Genomic DNA, 22,218 nt, shown 5'->3' on the forward strand with positions numbered 1-22,218 from the left:
CTAGCCACTGGACAAATCTAAGCTAGACCTATTCTGCTGTGCTATACCAATAACTCTGCAAGTTTTGTTTTATCTCCTGGTGCTTAGCCAATCCCCTTTTGGAAACCACAATTGAACCTGGAAGGGTATTTCAGATCCTAACCAATCTGAGTAAAAGGTTTATGTTTCAAATCTACAGGTAAATAACCAAAAAAGCTTGAAACATAATGACAGGTTTGTTGATTTTTGTTAAGATCAGGTATATTATGATGTGGTCATTGTATATTATAGAATGCCATAAGATTTTAGGCAGGAAAAGATGTTAAGTTATTCATATTTTCTTCCTTGACTACTGATTACTAGTATATGATCATTTTGTTCTTGGTATTTGTAGTCCAATTCTCGATCTCCTGCGCAAGTCTTGCACTTAATGAGAATCAACAGGTGAGAAAGTTAGATTCTTCATTATCTTGCAAATTAAGAACTGGTTCTCAATTTATCTTGCATTGATTTCAACTAACTTTTTTATATTCTGTTTGGCTGTGGAACTGTTTTCTGCACTTGATTTGACAACAAGAGTTTTGTAGCATGAAAACTGGCCTTCTCAGTTCTGAATATTAATTACAGATCCATTGAGAGATTTACAATTTCTGTGCTAGCCAGGACTTGACTCTTAGTGGTCTAGCAGCGTACCCGGCCCCTCTGTTATTTGTATCTTCTCCTCCAAGGGCCGCTCCATGTTGACGCCAATTAGGAGGCTGCTCATGGGAAGATTGTGCTATCTGGGGCCCTGCTGTACATGCTCAGGAACTTCATTTGGTCCTTATGTCAAGTTCTTGAAGCCCATTGTGTGGAAAATAAAAACCTATAGATCTGTCATAGTTTTCAGGGATTAATTTTTATTTATCTTTAATGTGTTATTGATTGGAACATTGTTTCACCGGGTGGGTGATGAGGGAGAAATGAGAAACAAAGCCATTGGAAACTCTAAGAGCAATGCACATGTGGTTTATGTAGTTCTGTTAATTGTATGTAATTTCTTAGTCACGAGATTCTAAAGAAAAAAGGTTTAAGATCTGTTATAATCTTGGCTGATGAAGCAAATTAACCCAATGTTTCATGGAGCAAATGTATTACAGAATTTGAATTAGTATATCAATGAGACTGGTCCAAAAATAGAATTTGTCATTAATGGCATAAGTAGGTGGTCCCTTATATTTGCTGTCCTTTCACCTTTTGAAATTGGATTCAAGTCTGATTTTGATGGATGTCTTTTTTCCTGGATGACATGAGAACAGTCTCTACTCATTTCTGGGTAAACAAGGGGTTACAACATAAAACTCTTACTATTGTGTGCTAAATTGATAGTCTGCATCAGAGGCTAAAAGGATGGCTGATGTTTGAAATGGCAGTCTGCCCAAATAGAGGGAATTTAATTGTTGTCTATGCCATAAAGAGAACCCCTGGTTAAAACCGCATTCAATTAGCACATTTTGCACGGTTTATAATTGAATGAACTTATCCAAGTAGCACTGCCAGACTTGATCTCCTTTTTCGCTTTAATGCAGTTACTTTATTTTATATTTTCTATCATGGAATGTGGGCATGACCAGCATTTATTTCCCATCCTTAAATGCCCTTGAACTAAGAGGCTTGCTTGGCCATCTCAGAAGGGAGTACAGAGTCAGCCATATTACTGTGGATTTCGAGTCATATGTAGGCTAAACCAGGTAAGGATGGCATAAGTGAACTAGGTGTGTTTTTACAACAATCGAAAATGATTTTGTGGTCAGCATTACTGAGACTGACTTAATTTCATCTTTTGGAATTTAAATTTCACCAGCTGGTGTTGCGGGATTTGAACCCGGGCCCTCAGAAGAGCAGCTGACCCTCTGGATTACTAGTTCAGTGATAATATGATTGTGTTACCTTCTCTCCCAATTGAAGGAGGGGGAGGGTCAGGAAAGGAAAAAGGGAAGAGGGAGGGAGTGCCGGGGTCGGCAAAGGAAATGGGACAAGAGGGATATAGATGAGGGGGTCGGAGAAGGGGTAAAGAAGAGGGTTGGGAGAGCAAAAGGGTGAGAGTGAATGAGTTAGGGGTTCAGGAGCAGGAAAAGGCAAGCAGGAGAGAGCGAGGGGGTCGAGAGAAGGGAAAAGTGAGCAGGAGGGAGTGAGGCAGTCAGGAGAAGGAAAGGACCTGAGGGAGGGAACAAAGCGGGTCAGGAGATGGAAACATGAGAGAGGGGGTTAGGACAGCGAAAGGAGGGATAGGGAAAACTGAGGGAAACAGGAGAGGGAAATGGTGACTGGGAGAGAGTCACGGTAAGCCTGAGGAAGCCAGAGGACCGGACGTGTGAAAGGGTGAATGAAAGGGAGACAAGGAATTGGGGGAGGGAACAAGGAGACTGGGAGAGAGAAGCAAGAAAGCAGGAGGTAAGTAGTAAGAGTACCATAGCAAGAGTAGGAGTTAGACGATTCTTGGGCTAATCCAATAGGTTTTTAATGTAAAAATTGCAAGTCAGGAGCATAACCCACCTTAGTTACAGGAAGTGATTTTCATTTAGCACACTTTTGTTTAGAATGCTGATTTTTGAAGCACATTTGGAGACAGGAATACTGTGTACAGTTCTGGTCACCCTATAAGAATATTATTAAACTAGAAAAAGTGAAGAAAAGATTTACTAGGATGCTACCGGGACTTGATGGTTTGAGCTATAAGGAGAGGCTGGATAACCTGGGACTTTTTTCCCTGGAATGTAAGAGGCTTAGGAGTGATCTTATAGAAGTCTATATCATAATGAGGGTCATAGATCAGCTAGTCAGTCAACTTTTTTTTCCCCATAGGTAGAGGAATCTAAAACTAGAGGGCATAGGCTTAAAGTGAGATGGGAGAGATACAAAAGGGTCCAGAGGGGCAATTTTTTCACAGAGTAATGAGTGCCTGGAAAAAGCTGCCAGAGGTAATAGTAGAGGCGGGTACAATTTTGTCTTTTAAAAAGCATTTAGACAGTTACATGGGTAGATGGGTATAGAGGGATATGGGCCAAACACAGGCAACTGGGACTAGCTTAGTGATTTTTAAAAAGCAGGGCGGCATGGACAAGTTAGGCCAAAGGGCCTGTTTCCATGTTGTAAATCTCTATGACTCTATAGCTGTATCTAATTTGAGAATATTAGTGCGAACATTGTGTATTAGAAATGGGAAAGTGTTCCTTTCTCCGGTAGTAATATCCTTCATCTTGCTCAATGCAACATTAACCCTTTTCCTTTTAATGGATTGTCGCAAAAAATAGTAGTTCCATTAGATGATGGAGAAAAGTTTGTTTGTATAGTACAGGACAGAGCAGTGTGGGCCATTACCTGCATAGTCCATATGGGTATCCTCATTGACATTGTTTCTGAATGCCTCATGGGCCTACAAGTATCAACCTTTGCATGTGAATGTATAAGAGTCATAGAATGGTTACAGCACAAAAGAGGCCATTTGGCCTGAGTTGGCTTTCTGAAGGAACAATTGACCTAAAACCATTCCCCTGCCTTCTTACCATAGCCCTGCACATTCTTCCTTTTCAGATAATTCAATTCCCTCTTGAATGCTTCCAAACTCTCAGGCAGTGCATTCCAGATCTTAACCATTCACTGCATGAAAACATTTTCCTCATGTTGCTTCTTTTGCCCATTGCCTTAAATCTGTGCACTTTTGTTCCTGGTCTTTCCAGCAATGGGAACAGTTTCTCTCTATCTACTCTGTCCCTATTCCTCATGATTTTGAATATTTCAATGAAATCTCTCAACCTTCTGTTCTCTAAGGAGAGCAGTCCCAACTTATCCAATCTATGTATATAACTGAAGTTCTGCATTCCTGGAACCATTTTCATGACTTTTTTTGCACCTATCTAATGCCTTTACATCCTTCCTTAAATGCAGTGCCCAAAACTGGATGCAATACTCCAGTTGAGGCGGAACCAGTGTTTTATACAGGTTTAATAACACTTCCTTGATTTTGTACTTTATGCCCCTACTGATGACGCCTAGGATCCTGCATGCTTTATTAACTGCGCTTGCTAATTTCACTGATTTGCGTACATATACACCCAAGTTCCTCTCCTCCTGCACTCCTTTTAAACTTTTATTTTATATTCTTCCTGTCTTCTACCTACTAAAATGAATCACTTCCACTTCTCTGCATTAAATTTAATCTGCCACATGTGCGTGAATTCCACCAACTCGTCTATGCCTATTTGAAAATTTTTATTCTGCTCCTCACCGTTCACAATATTTCCAAGTTTGTATCAATTGCAAATTTTGAAATTGTGTCTTGTATGCCAAGATCCTAAGTCACTAATATATCAAGAAGAGTAAGGATCCCCACTATAAACCTTGCTCCAATCCGAATAACAATTGTTAACTACTACTTTATTTTCTGTCACTTGGCCAATTTCATATTCATGTTGATGCTGACCATTTTATTCCATGAGCTACAACTTTGCTCGTAGTCTGTTGTGTGCATTTTATTGAATGGCTTTTGGAAGTTCATATATGCCACATCAACAGCATCACACTCACTTATCTCTCCGTTACCTCATCAAAATACTCTAAATCAGTTAAACATGATTTGTCCTCAAGTCCATGCTGCCTTTCCTTAATTAACCCGTCTTTGTTTATGTGACTATTAATTTCAAACCAAATGATCATTTCTAGAAGGTTCCATACCACCAAACTTAAACTAGTTGCTGGACTTTCCTTTATACCCTTTTTTGAATAAGGCTTTGAACATTTGTAATCCTCCAGTCCTCTGGCACTACCCCTGAGTCTAAGGAAGATTGGAGAATTATGGCCCGTCCCTCCAGTTTTCACACTTGCTTCCTTTGATGCCCTTGGATACATCTCATCTATTCCTGGTGCCTTATATATTCTAAATACAGACAGCTTATCCAAAACTCCCCCTTTATCATTTTAAACATTTCAAGAGTCTGAACCATTTCCTTTTTCACCAGGATCTCCACAGTATTTTCTTCCTTGGTAAAGATAGATGTAGAGTATTAATTAATAGCTCAGCCTTGCCTCTGTCTCCATACATACATTTCCAAATTGGCCCCACTCCACCTTTTACTATGTATATGTGTTATAGAAGATTTTTGAATTCCCTTTTACATTAGCTGCCAATCTCTCCCCATACTCTCTTTTAATTTCTTTTTTGCCTGTTTTCTCGGTTGCATTATCTGTGGAGAGAGTAACAGAGTTAAAGTTTCAAGTCCACATGACCCTTCTACAGAGTTCTCCACAGATGCTGCCAGACCTGCTGACTTTATCCAGCATTTTCTGTTTTTATTATAATACAATGATCACTGTCGCTATATGTTGCCCTATTGACATTTGATCCGCTTGGCTCACTTCATTCCCAAGGAGCAGGTGTTATCATCCACCTGACATCTGTCATAAGCACACTTATTTTTCATCTTGCCCTTTCTCTTATCATCCAGGCAGCTTGGCACTTGTTTGATCTGCCTTTTCCCTTCATGGGGACATAACTTGACTGTGCCTGAATTACTTTTCTTTGAAAGTAGTCAACGTTTGGATACAGTCTTCCCTGCCTGTTTGGGTGCAATCTTGTCTGCCAGTCTTTGGTTCCAATTTATCTGGGTCAAATCCACTCTGACCCCTATTGAAGTTGTCTTTCCATCTGTTAATTGTTCTTGCTCTCTATTGTTCCTTATTTTTTCTTTCCAAAGCCAACCTCAACGTTATGATACAATTAAAAGCAAAATGCTGCTGATGCTGGAAATCTGAAATAAAAGCAGAACATGCTGGATAAGCTCAGCAGGTCTGGCAGCATCTGTGGAGAGAGAAACAGAGCCAACATTTCAAGTCCACATGACCCTTCTACAGAGTTCTCCACAGATGCTGCCAGACCTGCTGAGTTTATCCAGCATTTTCTGTTTTAATACTTGTAATATAATGATCACTGTCCTTAAATGTTGCCCTATTGACACTTGATCCACTTGGCTCACTTCATTCCCAAGAACAAAGTCCAGCAATGCCTTGTTTCTCATTGCATGTTCTGCCTACAAACACCTCTGCTGATATGTTTTGAATAGTGCTTTGAGCATATTGTAACATTACATGGAAAATATTTATTTATAATGGAAATTCTTAAGTCATCAGATGCCTGCCATGGTGCAGATGCAAACCTCCTACTAATGGCAGTGACGCAAAGAAATCATGTATAAATCAATTGTTTTCTTTTTGCAAGCAATTTTCCATTGAAGTAGACTTCAGTTTTGTAAGGTAAATAATTCTTCCTTCCCCACCCCTCCACCAAAATACATATTTTTAATTTATTGTTCTTATGCCTGTCATCTGGCCCTGTACCCTCCTCCAGGATGAAGCTATGGCCTCACATCTGGACCATGGTCTCTGTCTTCTGCTTGCCATCCCTATCCTTCCTGTTGGTTTCTTTGCTTATCTCTCAAATTGTCATGGTGACCTAACATCAAGTCAATGTCTGCTGCTTGTTATTTGCTAGTTCTGGTCCATCCATCACCTGCTATCTACACCATTCCAGACCTCATCTTTTCAGGGCTGTAGTTCAATGCACTGCTGGCTTCGTGACTTTACTTGACTGATGTGTTGGTTCTGGCCAGAATTCCATTTCAAGGCGGAAACCTGCTTCTACACTGCCTTCTGAGCTAACCGTGACTTCACCCTTTGCTGGATAAAATCAGTAGCAACTGGAATAACTGGTCCTTTTCCTGCCGCCATTTCTCGGACCAGCCGCCTCATCCAGGCTGATTCCATGGATTTATCTTCCACCCTGCGCTGGGTCCTGAATTTTACTTCCTTCTTGAGTTTCATTCCCAATGCCCCTCACTCGTCTTCCGATAATACAGATCTGCCTATGCCCACTGCTAACAGCTGAGGCCAGTATGCACCTCTGCTTGACCCTTGGCTCAGGGTTGACTTTTAATTGATTCATCCCCAGCAGTTCATGCACTGATTTCTTCCCCACAAGTGACTGCAAACCTGGTTCATCAACGCCTCAAGCTGACTCCACCTTCCTACAACCAATTTTATCCTACCATAGAACCTCAGACTTTAACTTTGCACTCAATCGTACTGTCTTATTCCTAGCCTTCATTTGTGACCTGGATGTAAAGTAAGGGTAGGAACAAACTGATGTTATAGCACCTCAATCAAATTGAGGTTCTGACAACTTAGAACCATAGAAAATTACAGCTCAGAAACAGGCCTTTTGGCCCTTCTTGTCTGTGCCGAACCATTTTTTGCCTAGTCCCACTGACCTGCACTTGGACCATATCCCTCCACACCCCTCTCATCCATGAACCCGTCCAAGTTTTTCTTAAATGTTAAAAGTGACCCCCGCATTTACCACTTTATCCGGCAGCTCATTCCACACTCCCACCACTCTCTGCGTGAAGAAGCCCCCCCTAATATTCCCTTTAAACTTTTCTCCTTTCACCCTTAACCCATGCCCTCTGGGTTTTTTTTCCCCTAGCCTCAGCGGAAAAAGCCTGCTTGCATTCACTCTATCTATACCCATCAAAATCTTATACACCTCTATCAAATCTCCCCTCCATCTTCTACGCTCCAGGGAATAAAGTCCTAACCTATTCAATCTCTCTCTGTAACTCAGCTTCTCAAGTCCCGGCAACATCCTTGTGAACCTTCTCTGCACTCTTTCAACCTTATTTACATCCTTCCTGTAACTAGGTGACCAAAACTGTACACAATACTCCAAATTCGGCCTCACCAATGCCTTATATAACCTTACCATAACACTCCAACTTTTATACTCGATACTCCGATTTATAAAGGCCAATGTACCAAAGGCACTCTTTAAGACCCTATCCACCTGTGATGTCACATTTAGGGAATTCTGTACCTGTATTCCCAGATCCCTCTGTTCAACTGCACTCTTCAGAGTCTTACCATTTACCCTGTACATTCTACTTTGGTTTGTCCTTCCAATGTGCAATATCTCACACTTGTCTGCGTTAAATTCCATTTGCCATTTTTCAGCCCATTTTTCTAGTTGGTCCAAATCCCTCTGCAAGCTTTGAAAACCTTCCTCACTGTCCACTACACCTCCAATCTTTGTATCATCAGCAAACTTGCTGATCCAATTTACCATATTATCATCCAGATCATTGATATAGATGACAAACAACAATGGACCCAACACCGATCCCTGCGGCACACCACTAGTCACAGGCCTCCACTCAGAGAAGCAATCCTCCACAACCACTCTCTGGCTTCTTCCATTGAAGCCAGTGTCTAATCCAATTTACTACCTCCCCATGTATACCTAGCGACTGAACCTTCCTAACTAACCTCCCATGAGGGACCTTGTCAAAGGCCTTGCTGAAATCCAGGTAGACAACATCCACCGCCTTCCCTTCATCCACTTTCCTGGTAACCTCCTCGAAAAACTCTAATAGATTGGTCAAACATGACCTACCACGCACAAAGCCATGTTGACTCTCCCTAATAAGTCCCTGTCTATCCAAATATTTGTAGATCCTATCCCTTATCACACCTTCCAATAACTTGCCCACCACTGACGTCAAACTTACTGGCCTATAATTTCCTGGATTTCTTTTGGAACCTTTTTTAAACAACGGAACAACATGAGCCACCCTCCAATCATCCAGCACCTCCCCCGTGAATACTGACATTTTAAATATGTCTGAGCTTCCCTCAAGGTCCGTGGGAATACCCTGTCTGGTCCTGGGGATTTATCCACTCTGATTTGCCTCAAGACAGTGAGCACCTCCTCCCCTTTAATCTGTAAAGGTTCCATGACCTCCCTACCTGTTTGCCCTATTTCCGTAGACTCCATGCCCGTTTCCTCAGTAAATACAGATGCAAAAAAACCATTTAGTATCTCCCCCATCTCTTTTGGTTCCATACACAGTCTACCACTCTGGTCTTCAAGAGGACCAATTTTATCCCTCACTATCCTTTTGCTCCTAACATACCTATAGAAGCTCTTTGGATTTTCCTTCACTCTGTCTGCCAAAGCAACCTCATGTCTTCTTTTAGCCCTCTTGATTTCCCTCTTAAGTAGCTTCTTGCACTTTTTATACTCCTCGAGCATCTGATGTGTTCCTTGCTGCCTGTACATTTCATACAACTCTCTCTTCCTCTTAATCAGTGTTACAATCTCCCTCGAGAACCAAGGTTCCTTATTCCTATTTACTTTGCCTTTAATCCTGACAGGAACATACAAACTCTGCACTCTCAAAATTTCTCCTTTGAAGGCCTCCCACTTTCCATTTACATCCTTACCAGAGAACAGCCTGTGCCAATCCACACTTCCCAGAACCCTTCTCATTTCATCAAATTTAGCCTTTTTCCAGTTCAGAACTTCAACCCAAGGACCAGATCTATCCTTATCCATGATCAGGTTGAAACTAATGGCATTATGATCACTGGATCCAAAGTGTTCCCTCACACTCACATCCATCACCTGCCCTAACTCATTTCCCAATAGGAGATCCAATAACTTGTTTTCTCATTTCTGAAGTTCGTTTGGGATACCCTGAGACATTAAATATGTAAATGTAAGCTCTTTTCTTTAGCAATTGTTGTATCAAAATGTAAGATAATACTGTTGTTTTCTTTCAGAACCATTTTCTGGAAGTGGGATGGAACAAATCTGTGGAAACTAGAGGGGATGTGGAAGGATACTTAAACTGTTGTGGCTTTAATGATGTGAATCTAAATGAAACCTGCAAAGCTGTAAGTGCACAAAATGTAAATTAGAGCTTGGATGTCAAACTTAGAAGCTGTCCTTTTGGAGAAAAATCTTAAAATCAATCATTCATTTTTGGTAGTTGCGAGGCTGCACAAAACTGTGCAAAATTTGGGATTGTACAAAGCTGTTCCAGCTATGTATCAGTGTGATGGAAATGGCATAACTCAGGTCTCTAAACCTCTGAGAGCAATAAAGCCAGAACATTACAACAACCCTCCAACATTCTTTTGGATCAGTTTGCAATGGGTGCAAATAATAGTTCTGTCCAGTGGCAAGCTGCCACTTCTAATAATGCTCCTTATAAGCTTTTTTGTGTTGTAGAAAGCAGATGCTTCAACGGACATGCAGAAAAAAAAGTCACTGGTCCGGAAACAAAGCTCTGCATTTGTGTCCAAACACAAATTTACAGCTCATATTTTGATGATCTCCATGTAGGTTTGAGAATTGTCTGAGGCTACTGGTGCAGCTGGCAGGATATGGTATTTGAAAATGCATTCCCTGATGTCATTCACATGAATGAGGTCATTCAACTTCTTCTGGTTCTGTATCCAGATTCTTGGGGCTGAACTCCTGGTAGAGGAGTTACGTACACAGCTTTATGGATCCCAAAGCCTTCTCATTGTCTGTTTAGCAGGTTTCTGGTCCTGCTGGATACAAAATATCTTGCCTCGTTTCCACTCCCTGCACCACGATCTCCAGTGCAGCATTAGAATACCGTGGTACACATGTTATTCTGTGGCCGTTGTTCTTTGTTGCAATTCCAAGTGATGTTGACACCTCCAGCAGCCACAGTGCATCTTCCTTTAAAATATGTAGGCTGGCTTTAAGGAACACTTGCACAAATTGGTTTTGGGGTCCGTTGCTGATGTGTGCATTCTGTGAACAGCACTTGTAGTGCTGATTCCACACAGCAGTCATGATCATTTGCACAATATTAAATTTGAATGGGTGTGGGGTAATCCCGCATTGTGGGGATATACAATTTAGCTCCCTCTAGAGTCCGTCTCAGTCACTCTCCAGATAATTCCTTCCTATTAATATTGATTGTTAAAAACCGTTGACAAGCGAAGATGGCAATTTGTGCATTTCTGTAGATATGTAGATATTTTGTATCAATTTTGTTTTTTTAAAAGCCCAGCTTCCGAATTTTGTTTTCATGTCCCCTATGTATCTTGCAGTTACTCACACGGTATCTACTATGAATGAACCTCAGGATATCTCTGAAAAGAGCATTTAAAAACATAAACTTCTAACAATCTAATGGAGTTGTCATTCTAACATACTTACTGAATAAACTCATTCATAAAAGCTAATAAAAAAATCCCTCAAATGTTCAATCTGTTGCAAAAGCATGTATTCACTTACCACATCAAAGAGAGATCATCAGGAAAAGGCAACACAATTGGTTGGCCATATTTTAAGGCATAAGCATTTGCTGAAGGAAGTGATTGAAGGAGGATTGGAGGTTTGCAGACCAAGATGGAAAAGAGAATGATGTTCGCCAAATGGAAATTGGAAGTGTGAGGTTCTTACAAGCAACTGAAGGGGAAAGTGCAAGGCCTGAAGGTGTGGGAAATGAACAGAGGATCTACCCTTAGGCCAATCACTACTCAGTGCACCTTGATATATTGTCAGTTTTTAAAAAAAATTAAATGTTAGGGCAATACAAGGCAGACCAAGAGCTCAGGATAACAAACAGATATCAGGGCTATTTTCAGACCCTGAACTTGCCCGTGGGGCAGAGATGGTCAGTCATTGAGATTTTCATAGAGGCACCCTCTTAATTGGCTTGGAGCTAGATCTGCCAGTTAAGGACAATAGGTGGGCTCTCCAAGCTGGAGGTGGGAGAGCAAATCGGAGGCTTTCCAACTTGAAAGAGGCCACAGGCTGTAATGGAAAGTAAGAAAAAGAGAGGGCGCTTCAACATGGAGGGACACGCTCTCAATGTTTTTATATCTTGCATTACAAAATAGTTTTTACAGTCAGGCTTCCACTTTGGGTGGGGAGGTGCTTGTGGGTGGGAAGGAGTATGGGGCAAAAGATACCCCTCTATGGAGGGGCACGAGGCTGTACCAGCATTTGGGCAGGAATGCTGCCTCATCGCCTGTGGGAACCTGAAGGCCAACTGGAAAATTCCAGTCGGTCTCCTTTAATTGACCTCAAATAGGTTGGTATTGCCCTGCTTGTTTCTACATGGAGGATAACCAATGAGACTGAGGCGGAATGGAACCAGGGAACTGACAAAAATATCACCACTAGCCAGATTAACTCCTGCCTGTCTCCAATCTGCCAGGGTCAAAAATCTAGCCCCAAATCTAACTTTATTTATCACAATTCATTTTTTATATTTATTTAACTTGGAGATTCAGTTGGTGGGTCTTTGAGTTATTTAATGAACTTCATTGATCGTTTCCGATGATGAACTCTCAATAATCTATAAACAAAATCTATGGATTTAGTTGAACTGACAAACTACTGGTGATCATTGATGTAAATATCTATTTACATAAGGTAAGGTTTTATATTCAAATAAATGTCAGTGCATTTGAAATTTTAGGCATTTTGAATTTGTTGTTTTTGTCAAATGTAAAGATATTTTTTGGAAATTTCTGCTGCAGGCAACCAGTGCGTACTGGAAATCGATGGAAACTGCTCTTACTCTGCCACTTTTTTCTTGTTCCAGCACTGTGTTGCTGCTAATGAGTGTAAACCATGTGGATCGATCCTAAAAACCTATGCTGGAGAAGTACTGAGATTTGTTGGTGGCATAGGTCTTTTTTTCAGTTTCACCGAGGTCAGTAAAACCTGCAATAACATTAAAGAAAACTTAGTTCTGTTAACAAGGGCAGTGATGTTAACATACAAGTTTAGAAAAATTGAAATAATATATTTTAGAATTGAGTCAATCGCAAAGCTCATATTTCCAATATTAGAGTTCAATTATATATAGTTTATGTATTCAGAAGGATTTCCAAAAGTTAATATTAACTGTTTAGTATGGCATGAGAAGAATCATGAACTCTTTCCTCAATGATTTTAAAGTTACTTTTTGAAAATATTTGATGAGCTCAGTTGTTGAAACAGGTAGTTACCAACATTTCTGGTTTTGCTGTTTATCCTATTGACCACAAGAGGTGTTTAATTGTAACAAGTGTGACATTTGCTCTGACTTGGACCTCCATTGTGTTTTCTTTTTGAACAGGGGAAAAGTTGTTGCACTTTTTAATCTAGCTTGACAGGTTGTATTTGGGGGAGGGGATGCAAGTACAATGCTGAGCATAGATGCATTGTGAAAAGTGACTCAAAACCTAATAATTTGGGACCTACTGCAGTTCTGGGGAGCCAATATACACCAGATCTTGACTTGATCTTGCTTCTATTAGAATTGTGGTTCTATCATGCCACTTGGGAGCCATATGGGCATTATGAGAAAGCACTCGTGTATATTTTACAATTTGCACATTCATGGGTACAACTTGTACACAAATTTAGTAAGTGTTACTCTTTCCTGAGTAAAAGTAGCCTAAGCGCAAGGGGGATGATTTTGATTTTTATTGCTGGGTGAAAAATGAGTGGTGCTGAAAACCCATTTTATATCTCACTTGAATTTTCTTTTCCACTGCAATCTATTCACTTCATCCCTTTTTTCACTAGGGATAAAAGTTAAAATTACCTTCAATGTTATTGTATATTTGCATGTAATTGTGCAGCAACAAACTGTTCGAGCACATTAGCTTCTTTTATAACTTGCAAATGTTGTTTGTTTCAGATCCTGGGAGTGTGGTTAACACACAGATACAGGAATCAGAAAGATCCACGAGCAAATCCAAGTGCTTTCCTGTAGGAGAAGCCCTCAGAAATGTCACATCACTGGAACACTGCACTACTGAAGCCTCCTGTGTTCTTTTTTGTTGTTGTTGAGACTTTCTATCTAAAACTCCACTTGCTTGCAACATATGTTTTTCTCCTGGGATAAGGGTTTTCTTTCCATTATTACTTTCTGTTGTTCTGAAACTGATAACTGAACTTGGTTGATCTCTAATGGCATTCAAAGTTGTAAGGAGTTTACTGCTGATTACTGTTGGCTATAGCCTAATCCTTGTCACAAGCATTTGGTCAGCACAAGAGGTTTCTGTGACATTTGTCTTTTCAAAACTGCCTGCTTGTGCATTCTTAGAAAAGCACCATACTGATGACATTGAAAATTAACTCCCAAGGAAATGAGGCAATTGGCTTACAACATTATTAAATACCACTGCCCCTAATGTATTGCAGTGTCTAATATAATTCTAGTTTTTAATTTTTTCATAAGTCCATAAGTGCATGGATGTTTTATTTGATTGGGAGATAATCACAGTTAATGCTGAACAAATTAGAATGTAAATAAATAATGTATTTTTCTTTTTATGTAACAGCTTGGTAGAGCAGTTCATTATTGTATCATTTTCATGTTATATTTGGTGGGTTTTTCAGAAGACATCTCCAGATTTGCTTTCTGTACAGTGCAAAAATCGAGAATTTCAAGGAGTTTTTACACATGGATCTCTTGATCCACTGTGAGCAATACTAGCCTGAAGAAATGTTTCTAGCTGCTTAAAGATCTTTTGAGTTCAAAAGCATTTGCAGGATTTTGTGTGTGTGAGTGTGAAAAGCTCATTTCCTTGATATACCGCCAGAAACGGCTGATTTATTTCCCTAGCTTATTTGGAAGTGCTTGTAACCTATCTTTACACCTGCCAGTGTGATTTATAATGTGAAGCTCTGTTGTAGCACCGCACTGCCCTGATGATTACTAATAGATTTTAATATACTGTGATTTTTTTTTTTCCTTGAGGTTTGGTGGTAATACTTTAATCTATTAACATTTGCCTTCGTGGGCATTTGATTTTTAAAAAAAAAGTAATGTTTTGCTTCGAGTGCACATAGTAAAGTTGGTTTGTTAGAAATGTAGCTAATTTGGAAATAAATCACGCAACACGTGTTTGCAACACATTCGTTTTTCTCTGCAAATGATTGAGAAACTCATTTTACTTGGTTATTTAAAATAATGATTATTGTGCATTTGTGTGAAATTTTACTAATGGCATAACCATATTCAGAATTACAAGTATATTTGATAGCTTGGTTTCTTGGTATGTTTGTGTATATAGGTCAAAGCATTGATTGTTCATAATACAACACTGGAGAAACACAGCAGTGATTTAACATGTCTTGTGGGAAAAATGCTAATGTGGAGAATATTACTACTGTATTTATGAGATTTGTAAAATTTAAGAGACCATGGGTAAATTGTGGACCTCAACCATTAAAGTTTCACTTATGTGGGTGGATGTTCTCTTTTTATTTTCTTAGCTTGTTTAACTAAAATTTATTTCTATATTTTGCTTGATAGGACTTGAATCAAAATAATGAACACACGACTTTTTTGCTTTCTGTTAAATATGGTTACTTCCTCCTTTTAATTTTGCTTTAATAATTAGCTGTAGAAGTGACCTTTTAAATGATTGGGTGGGATATCTAAAAGCTGCATCGGACCTAGGTTTAAATATTTCTTCTTGTCGGGAATGAGCTTATTATCCTGCATCCACATATGCTCTGTCCATCATGGGTCACTGGATAATAAATAAGAGCAGTAATTTCAGCTAGCTTTTTGACGTTTCTCCACTTTCCTCCACTACCACCAAAACAAAACATGTGAATTCAGTCAGTTCTTCAGACGCACCACCATTATTTTCCTGGCAAAGGTCAGCTAACAGTGCAGGTGTGAAAATGAACTGACTTTCATGTCTCAATATCACATTATATAGTAGATTTATCTGTGTAAGAAATGTTTAATAAGTTTGTCAGTATTAATTTGTGGAGATTTGTCTGTTTCTTTATGTAGAATCCTACTCAAGGTGATACTGAATAGCATTACATTGTAATGTACAGGGCAAAAAAATTGCAGTCTCATCACCTGCTTGCAGTGCTTAATGATATTGGTCATATCCTCTTGTTATATTTTGTCCAGACATATCCTGAAATTGACAAACTTACAGTCTCCACTACCTCCTAACACAGTCATTCTATTTCTGCATAGTTAAATTCCTCTTGTAAATTTTAGACTACTTTCGTGTGAAATTTATGACTCTGCCACTTTTCTATTTTGAATACTTCTGTAAGGTTAACCTAGGTCATCAGTTTTCCACTGTGAACATTGTAGCTTCTGCATTCTTTCCTCATACTTATGATAGCTAATCTTAATTTATGAATTTAGTTGGCCTTTATTCTTCCATCTCTAAAGCCTGGGTATTTTTTCAATCACAGTGAGAATTGCACAAAGAATTCCTGCCGGGCCAGATCAATGCTTTACATAAATTCACAACTCTTCATGTTTTTGTTGTTTTCTTTCAACTGCACAGTCCCAAGCCTGAAGTCTACAGCAAAAAAAGAAAGTGATTTTAGCTACTGGCCTTCTGTGAGAGTGGATGAGTTAACCAGTTGATCATATTGAGAGAACAGTTGTTCTCGTCAACTGTTGATGAGAACATTGTCATCAATCATGACGACAATGAGGTTGTCATGATTGATGAAAAGCAATCCAGGCTGAAACTGTACATATGGTGGAAAGGCAGAATTGTATAACTGGCAGTCAGGAAGTGTATGGGCCAAAATAATATTTGTAGAGATCTGAAGTTGATGAAACTATACATGATAGGTTCTGGCACTTGTGGAAACCCATTTATTGTGCCCGAGCTTCTGTTTGTCAGATAGGAGGTACAGTTCCTCAAGACAGAGGTGCCTCTTTTACCTTAATTATGGTAGCTTGAGTTAGTATGAGCCAAAGTTCTGTGCCATGAAAGTATGCACTGACTATAGTAGTGCTGGAGCTTCGCCAGCAAAACCCAAACTGTCTCCCAGCTCTATTAATCTGGACCAGCAGGTTCAGTGGCTTTAGCGCAGTGGTTGTAATGTCACCTAGAGCTGAACAAGAAGAATCACAGTGTCTTATTGAGCCATATTGGCGGGTCACTCATCAGCAGTGCCCAAAACTAATGGAACCTGTCCAATTCGGATTGTATTAGAACCTATTAACGAGGGTTACATCATTTGCCAATTTTCATAGTTGGCATGCATGTCCTTGAAATCAACTCAACCTAAAGAGAAATAATTTGTCTGTGCAAGCTGAATTAACACTTGTTTATCCATCGACAGCTGATCAATACAGCTTTAACCCTTAAACAACAAGTACCTGAAACTAATCACAAGGGACCCAACAATTAGCAATATTGATGTGTGAATGCTTTATCACCATTTACCGGAGCATAGTATGGACATGTACCATATTCTCAACAACAGGAGATGTGGAGATTCAGTAGCAGTTGCATGACAGAGACAAGAAAACTGAGCATATCCTTCCATGTATATATATCTGGATTTATATTCAGCCCTGATCTATGGCTGTCCCTCATTAGTTATGTGATGGACATTTATTTTCAACACTAAGTGAATCCATCTGGAATGGTTTGTGACATGTCAGCCATTGTCTATATATCCAAGGCTATTGCCAATTACCAAGCTAATGGGTCACTGAGCATGTAATGAATATCCTTATACAAGGGTCTTGGAAAATTGTGCTAATCATTAGGCTGATTTGCCCTTTAGGAAGCTAAATGACATGTTTGTGTTGGCTGAAACACAGCCCTGCCTCTCCCCAATCTTTTTTTATCCTACGAAGTCAAATAAATACTTCATAGAGCTCTGTAAATGGACTGATGATTATTTCTCTATTCCATATCTGGGCGTTCTGAAAAAGTGAAGCTGATTGCTTGGGTACATGTATTTTACACTACAGCTATTTCCACAAAATCCTAAAGTTGCATATCGCTCTTTCTTTGCCCAGCTTAAACTTGGTAATTACTAGCTACTGATAATGAACCAACAACTGAGGTAGATAAGCATCCATTATTTTACATGCATTTGGTAACCCCCTTGAGCCAGGCAAAGCGATAATACACTTGAAGACATTCAGGACTGCACTGGTCAATCCATGACTCAAGATGGTGAGTGGTGTGTGCTGGAGCTCCAGCCAACTCTACCAATGGTTTGCAAAAAGGAATGTCACCATTCAGAAATTTCTGTAGTGGACACTGATACCTCCCACCTAAATAATGCAGTTCAATGCATCATTGATGATAGTAAATAGAATGGGGATGGGCAGCCATGTGTGATTTTCCAGGAGCACAGATGAATTTCTGAGAGAAAAGGATGTAAAATGATAGTGGTGTTGAATGTGGTGACTAACTGCATAGTTTTGTAGAAACACTAAATAACTGGAACAAAAAGTGTGTGTAGGATGAGTTTTAAGGTGAAAGGAAGCATGAAACTTAAAATATTAACTTCAAGAGTTTCTGAGGTGATCAATTAGATATGTTTTATATTCTTTCATGGGATATGGATGTTATTGGAGAGGCCAACAATTTTGTTGCTTACCCCTAATTGTCCTTGAGATGGTGGTAGGAAGCTACCTTCTTGAATCACTGCAGTCCATGTGGTGCACGTACACCAATGGTGCTGTTAGGGAGTGCGATAGAGGATTTTGACCCAGGGACAGGTGAAGAAATGCTGATATATTTCCAAGTGAGGATGATATGTGGCCTGAGGGTCTTGTGGGAAATGTACCACTGAGTCAGGCTTGAAGGTTTCAAGAATACAGTTTTATTTTAACGAAGCTTCGTGGAGAAAAGGCACTAACAAGCAGCAAACCTTCTCTCAATGAGACAATGGGAGCAGTCCATCTTTATACCCTTTACACAATAGATGGACCGGACATCTAGCCATTATCACATCGTTGTAATCAAGTAGGTGATCGATTGTTAACACATCTTTATAGACAAATACAGACATAAGCATGTTAACATCGCATTGTTCTATGAATGGATACATTTCCTCCGTCAGTGACCATCAATGGTTTTAGTTTCGGTCTATTCATATAGTAATTTACAGTAGTTGGTTTTCCTGCAGTTATGTATTCCCGATCCCATCTGTAGCTAATCTCGTTATCCACCCCTATTGTCCTTATCCTAAAGAGTGCCTCAAGCCCTGGCTGGCTTCCTGTAGGATTTGATTCCTGCATGTTTAACTTTGAATAGCTGTCTGTCCTTTATGTTTTAATCTCAGGTGGCTGTCTGTACTGAAAGTCAGTGCCTGTTTAATGTCTCTTTCCCAGGTGACTATCTATATGCCAGGCAGCCATTTTATGTGTACCCATCTGTATATTTTTCCCACTTCAAGGGGCACTTGCAGGTGGATGTGTTCCCATGCATCTGCTACAATTGCCTATGAAGGTGGTAAAGGTTGTGGGTTTGGAATGTGCTATCGAAGGTAACTTGAGGATTTGCTGCTGCTATTAAGTTGGTGGTGGAGGGGATGGATGGGGTACCAATCAAGCAGGCCACATTATCCTGGATGGTCTAGAGCTTGCGTTTGCTTAAGCCGCACTCACCCAGACAACTGGAGAGGTGTTTCAAGCTCAGTATATTTCTTTTGTTTCTGCGTTACATTCAACAAATACTCTTCCATATGATAACTGACATAATGGTGACAGAAAACTTTCAATGGTTATAACTTCGCCAGTGAGTATTTCTCCCAAATTTGTTGATCAATGTATTCCAGCTTGTGGCAGCTTCCACTTCAAAATCAAACATGGGACTGTTGCTGGTCTCTCAGCAACTGAGAAGGAAAGGGAAGAAAGAATATTGTGAGAAAAAGTAGCAACAAGGAGAGCACAAAATTGGAAAATATAAGTGAAGGAGGAAAAATATACAGATGGGTACACATAAGATGGTTGCCTGGCACACAAACAGTCACCTGGGAAAGACATTAAATGGGCATTGACTTTCAGTATAGACAGCCATCCAAAGTTAAACATGCAGGAATCAAATCCTACAGGAAGCCAGCCAGGGCTTAAAGATAAGGACAATAGGGGAAGATAACGAGATTAACTACAGGTGGGATCGGGAATACATAACTGCAGGAAAACCAATTACTGTAAATTACTATATGAATAGGCCAAAACTAAAAACCATTGATAGCCACTGACGTAGGAAATGTATCCATTCCTAAGACAATGCGATGTTAACATGTTCATGTTTGTATCTGTCTGTATTTGTCTATAACAATGTGTTAACAATCGATGACCTACTTGATTACAACGATGTGATAATGGCTAGATGCCGGTCCATCTATTATGTAAAGGGTATAAAGATGGACTGCTCCTATTGTCTCGTTGAGAGAAGGTTTTGCTGCTTGTTAGTGCCTTTTCTCCACGAAGCTTCGTTAAAATAAAACTGTATTCTTGAAACCTTCAAGCCTGACCTAGTGGTACTTTTCCCACAACAATAAGTAAAAGAAAGGGCATTCTGAAAGAGTCCAGCAGAGTTTCTGCAGCACAGATACGGAGAAACGCACAAAGTATCAGTCCTAATGCTTATGCTGTTTGTTATGACCAGGTGAGAAAGGGTGAACTAGCTCCCTTCTGTTCAGCCTCCTCTGTTGGTCACAACAAACGTTTAAATTTCTTTTGTATGAGGATATGCTTTTTCCACAACAGACTGCATTTAACTGTTTAAGCTGTGAGAAATAATGAGCCAATAAAAAAAAGTTTGAGTACAATAAAAAAAAATGGTCAAAGAAAGTTAGATGTCCTTGGTTGTCTTGAAGCATAGATTTGGGTTAACTTACTTCTTGGATGCAGTCAGATGTAAAAAGTAGTGTAATTATTATAAGATCTTGGTTTGTTAGTAGAGTTAGCTGCATGAACCATGTGGCACTCTTACGTCAAAAGAGAGTGTGGAGGGAGAGCGGGCATCAGCTTGTTTCCTTTGCTGAAGACTTTCTTGAAACTGACTCTGTTACTTGCAATCTCTCTTTAGTGGCTGACAGCCTTGCCTTGAAAACTTCACCCATTGTGTATTTCCAAGGGGGTTTGTGTGTGCCAGTTATAGCAGTGTTGTTTCAACATCTGGCGCTTTGCATTCTTAATGTCTCTTCCTTACACAGTTACGAGTTTCAATGGGTGTCTGAATCACAATCCCTGAGGCTGATATGTTTGTTTCTCACCACCACCTTGGAATGTGGCTTTGCATTTTTAAGCAGTTTGCTCTGTCTCAGTTCAAATTGCAAAATTTCAAGTCAGTGCATCAATTTCTTAACTTTCAACTATCAATTACGCGAAGACTAGTTAGTATGCAAGAACAAATAGGCTTTTATTCACAAAAGACTTGGAGCACACCCATGCTGATGAACTGGTCGGGCGACTGAGGCAAGGGGGTTGGGAGCAGTCCCCTTTATACCTGGACCAGGGGGGGGGAGGAGTCTCAGGCAGGGGCGTGTCCAGGCATGTCACACACACACACACACAGGCAATAGCTTAACAGTGGTTTACCACAGAAACCATGGCTGGAATTTTCCAGTCTTGCACGCCCAACTACTGCTGCCAGCAAGAACAGAGAATTGGCACTCAAACAAATCTCTGTTCACAGCAGCGGAACTGGATAATCCCAGCCACAGGTGAGGTCAGAGAATTCCAGCCCATATCTTCAAAAGTAAACGAGTATAGTCTTGTAAACATGTTACATTAAATATTGTACATTTACCCTTACAATCTACTGACAGGTACTTGCCAACCTTTATAAGTAGCAAAATATTACTGATGTCACAGGATGGCCTAGAAATGAAACAACTACATTTTTGGTTTTCATTTTGGTTATTCCTAGTGGTGTTTGAGTCGTATCTTGCCAGCAGATGGTCAAAGCTATAGGGATAGCATTTCCATTTTGTCCAGAAAATAGCCAAACCAGCACAAAAGATCCAGGAGTTTGAAACACTTATTGAGTTCCATAATATTGCAGGCTGGTTCAAAGAACATTTTGCTGGACACAACAGAGGTCCACTGCTGCATCCAGGGTTAACATAAGGCACATGTGAATTGACAGGCAACCTGTCGTCGAAGCTGCACAATAAATAAGAAATGTAACATAGACAGAGGTCACAGATATCTCAACATTCACCCCATCAACAATGAACAGAGTTAACCAATCTCAACAAAACTCTGTCTCGCTCTCGTTCCCCGAGATTTGCGAGTCGACACTCGTACACTGACTCTCAATCACAGATTCAGCTCTTCAACCATATCAAACAGAACACTGTTGCTCTGGAGGCTTACCTTCACCCCAGCAGCTCGCAGCATAGACTTATCCACTTTGTGCTGCCTTCTTAGATTGTCAGGACTTCGCCTGAACCCTTTTCTATTACCAAGGCTTCTTCTGAGTCCTCTTCACTTAACGTCTGTTAACTGCAACCCTTTTTCCTGCTTTTAAACTTAACTAAAACAACTTATTGTCCCTGTCTGGGGAACTCATTTTGGGACCCCTCCCCCCTCTTTCCCCCTCCCCCTCTTTCTCCCCTCCCTCCTCCTCCCC

At 40.1% G+C, this 22,218-nt stretch overlaps 1 protein-coding gene across 1 annotated transcript in view; it reads left to right on the forward strand.

Annotated features, from left to right (window-relative positions):
- The window catches only part of tspan13a (tetraspanin 13a), a 47,567-nt gene extending 32,585 nt beyond the window's left edge, over positions 1-14,982 (forward strand). Inside the window, exons 3-6 of the mRNA XM_078238440.1 lie at positions 343-423; positions 9,628-9,741; positions 12,441-12,551; positions 13,527-14,982. Coding sequence (XP_078094566.1) covers positions 343-423; positions 9,628-9,741; positions 12,441-12,551; positions 13,527-13,601 — 381 coding nt within the window. The 3' untranslated portion in view covers positions 13,602-14,982. The remainder of the gene's footprint in view (positions 1-342; positions 424-9,627; positions 9,742-12,440; positions 12,552-13,526) is intronic.
- Positions 14,983-22,218: the final 7,236 nt, after the last annotated feature.

The sequence above is a fragment of the Mustelus asterias genome, chromosome 2, assembly GCF_964213995.1.
Source record: "Mustelus asterias chromosome 2, sMusAst1.hap1.1, whole genome shotgun sequence".
Classification (NCBI taxonomy): domain Eukaryota; kingdom Metazoa; phylum Chordata; class Chondrichthyes; order Carcharhiniformes; family Triakidae; genus Mustelus; species Mustelus asterias.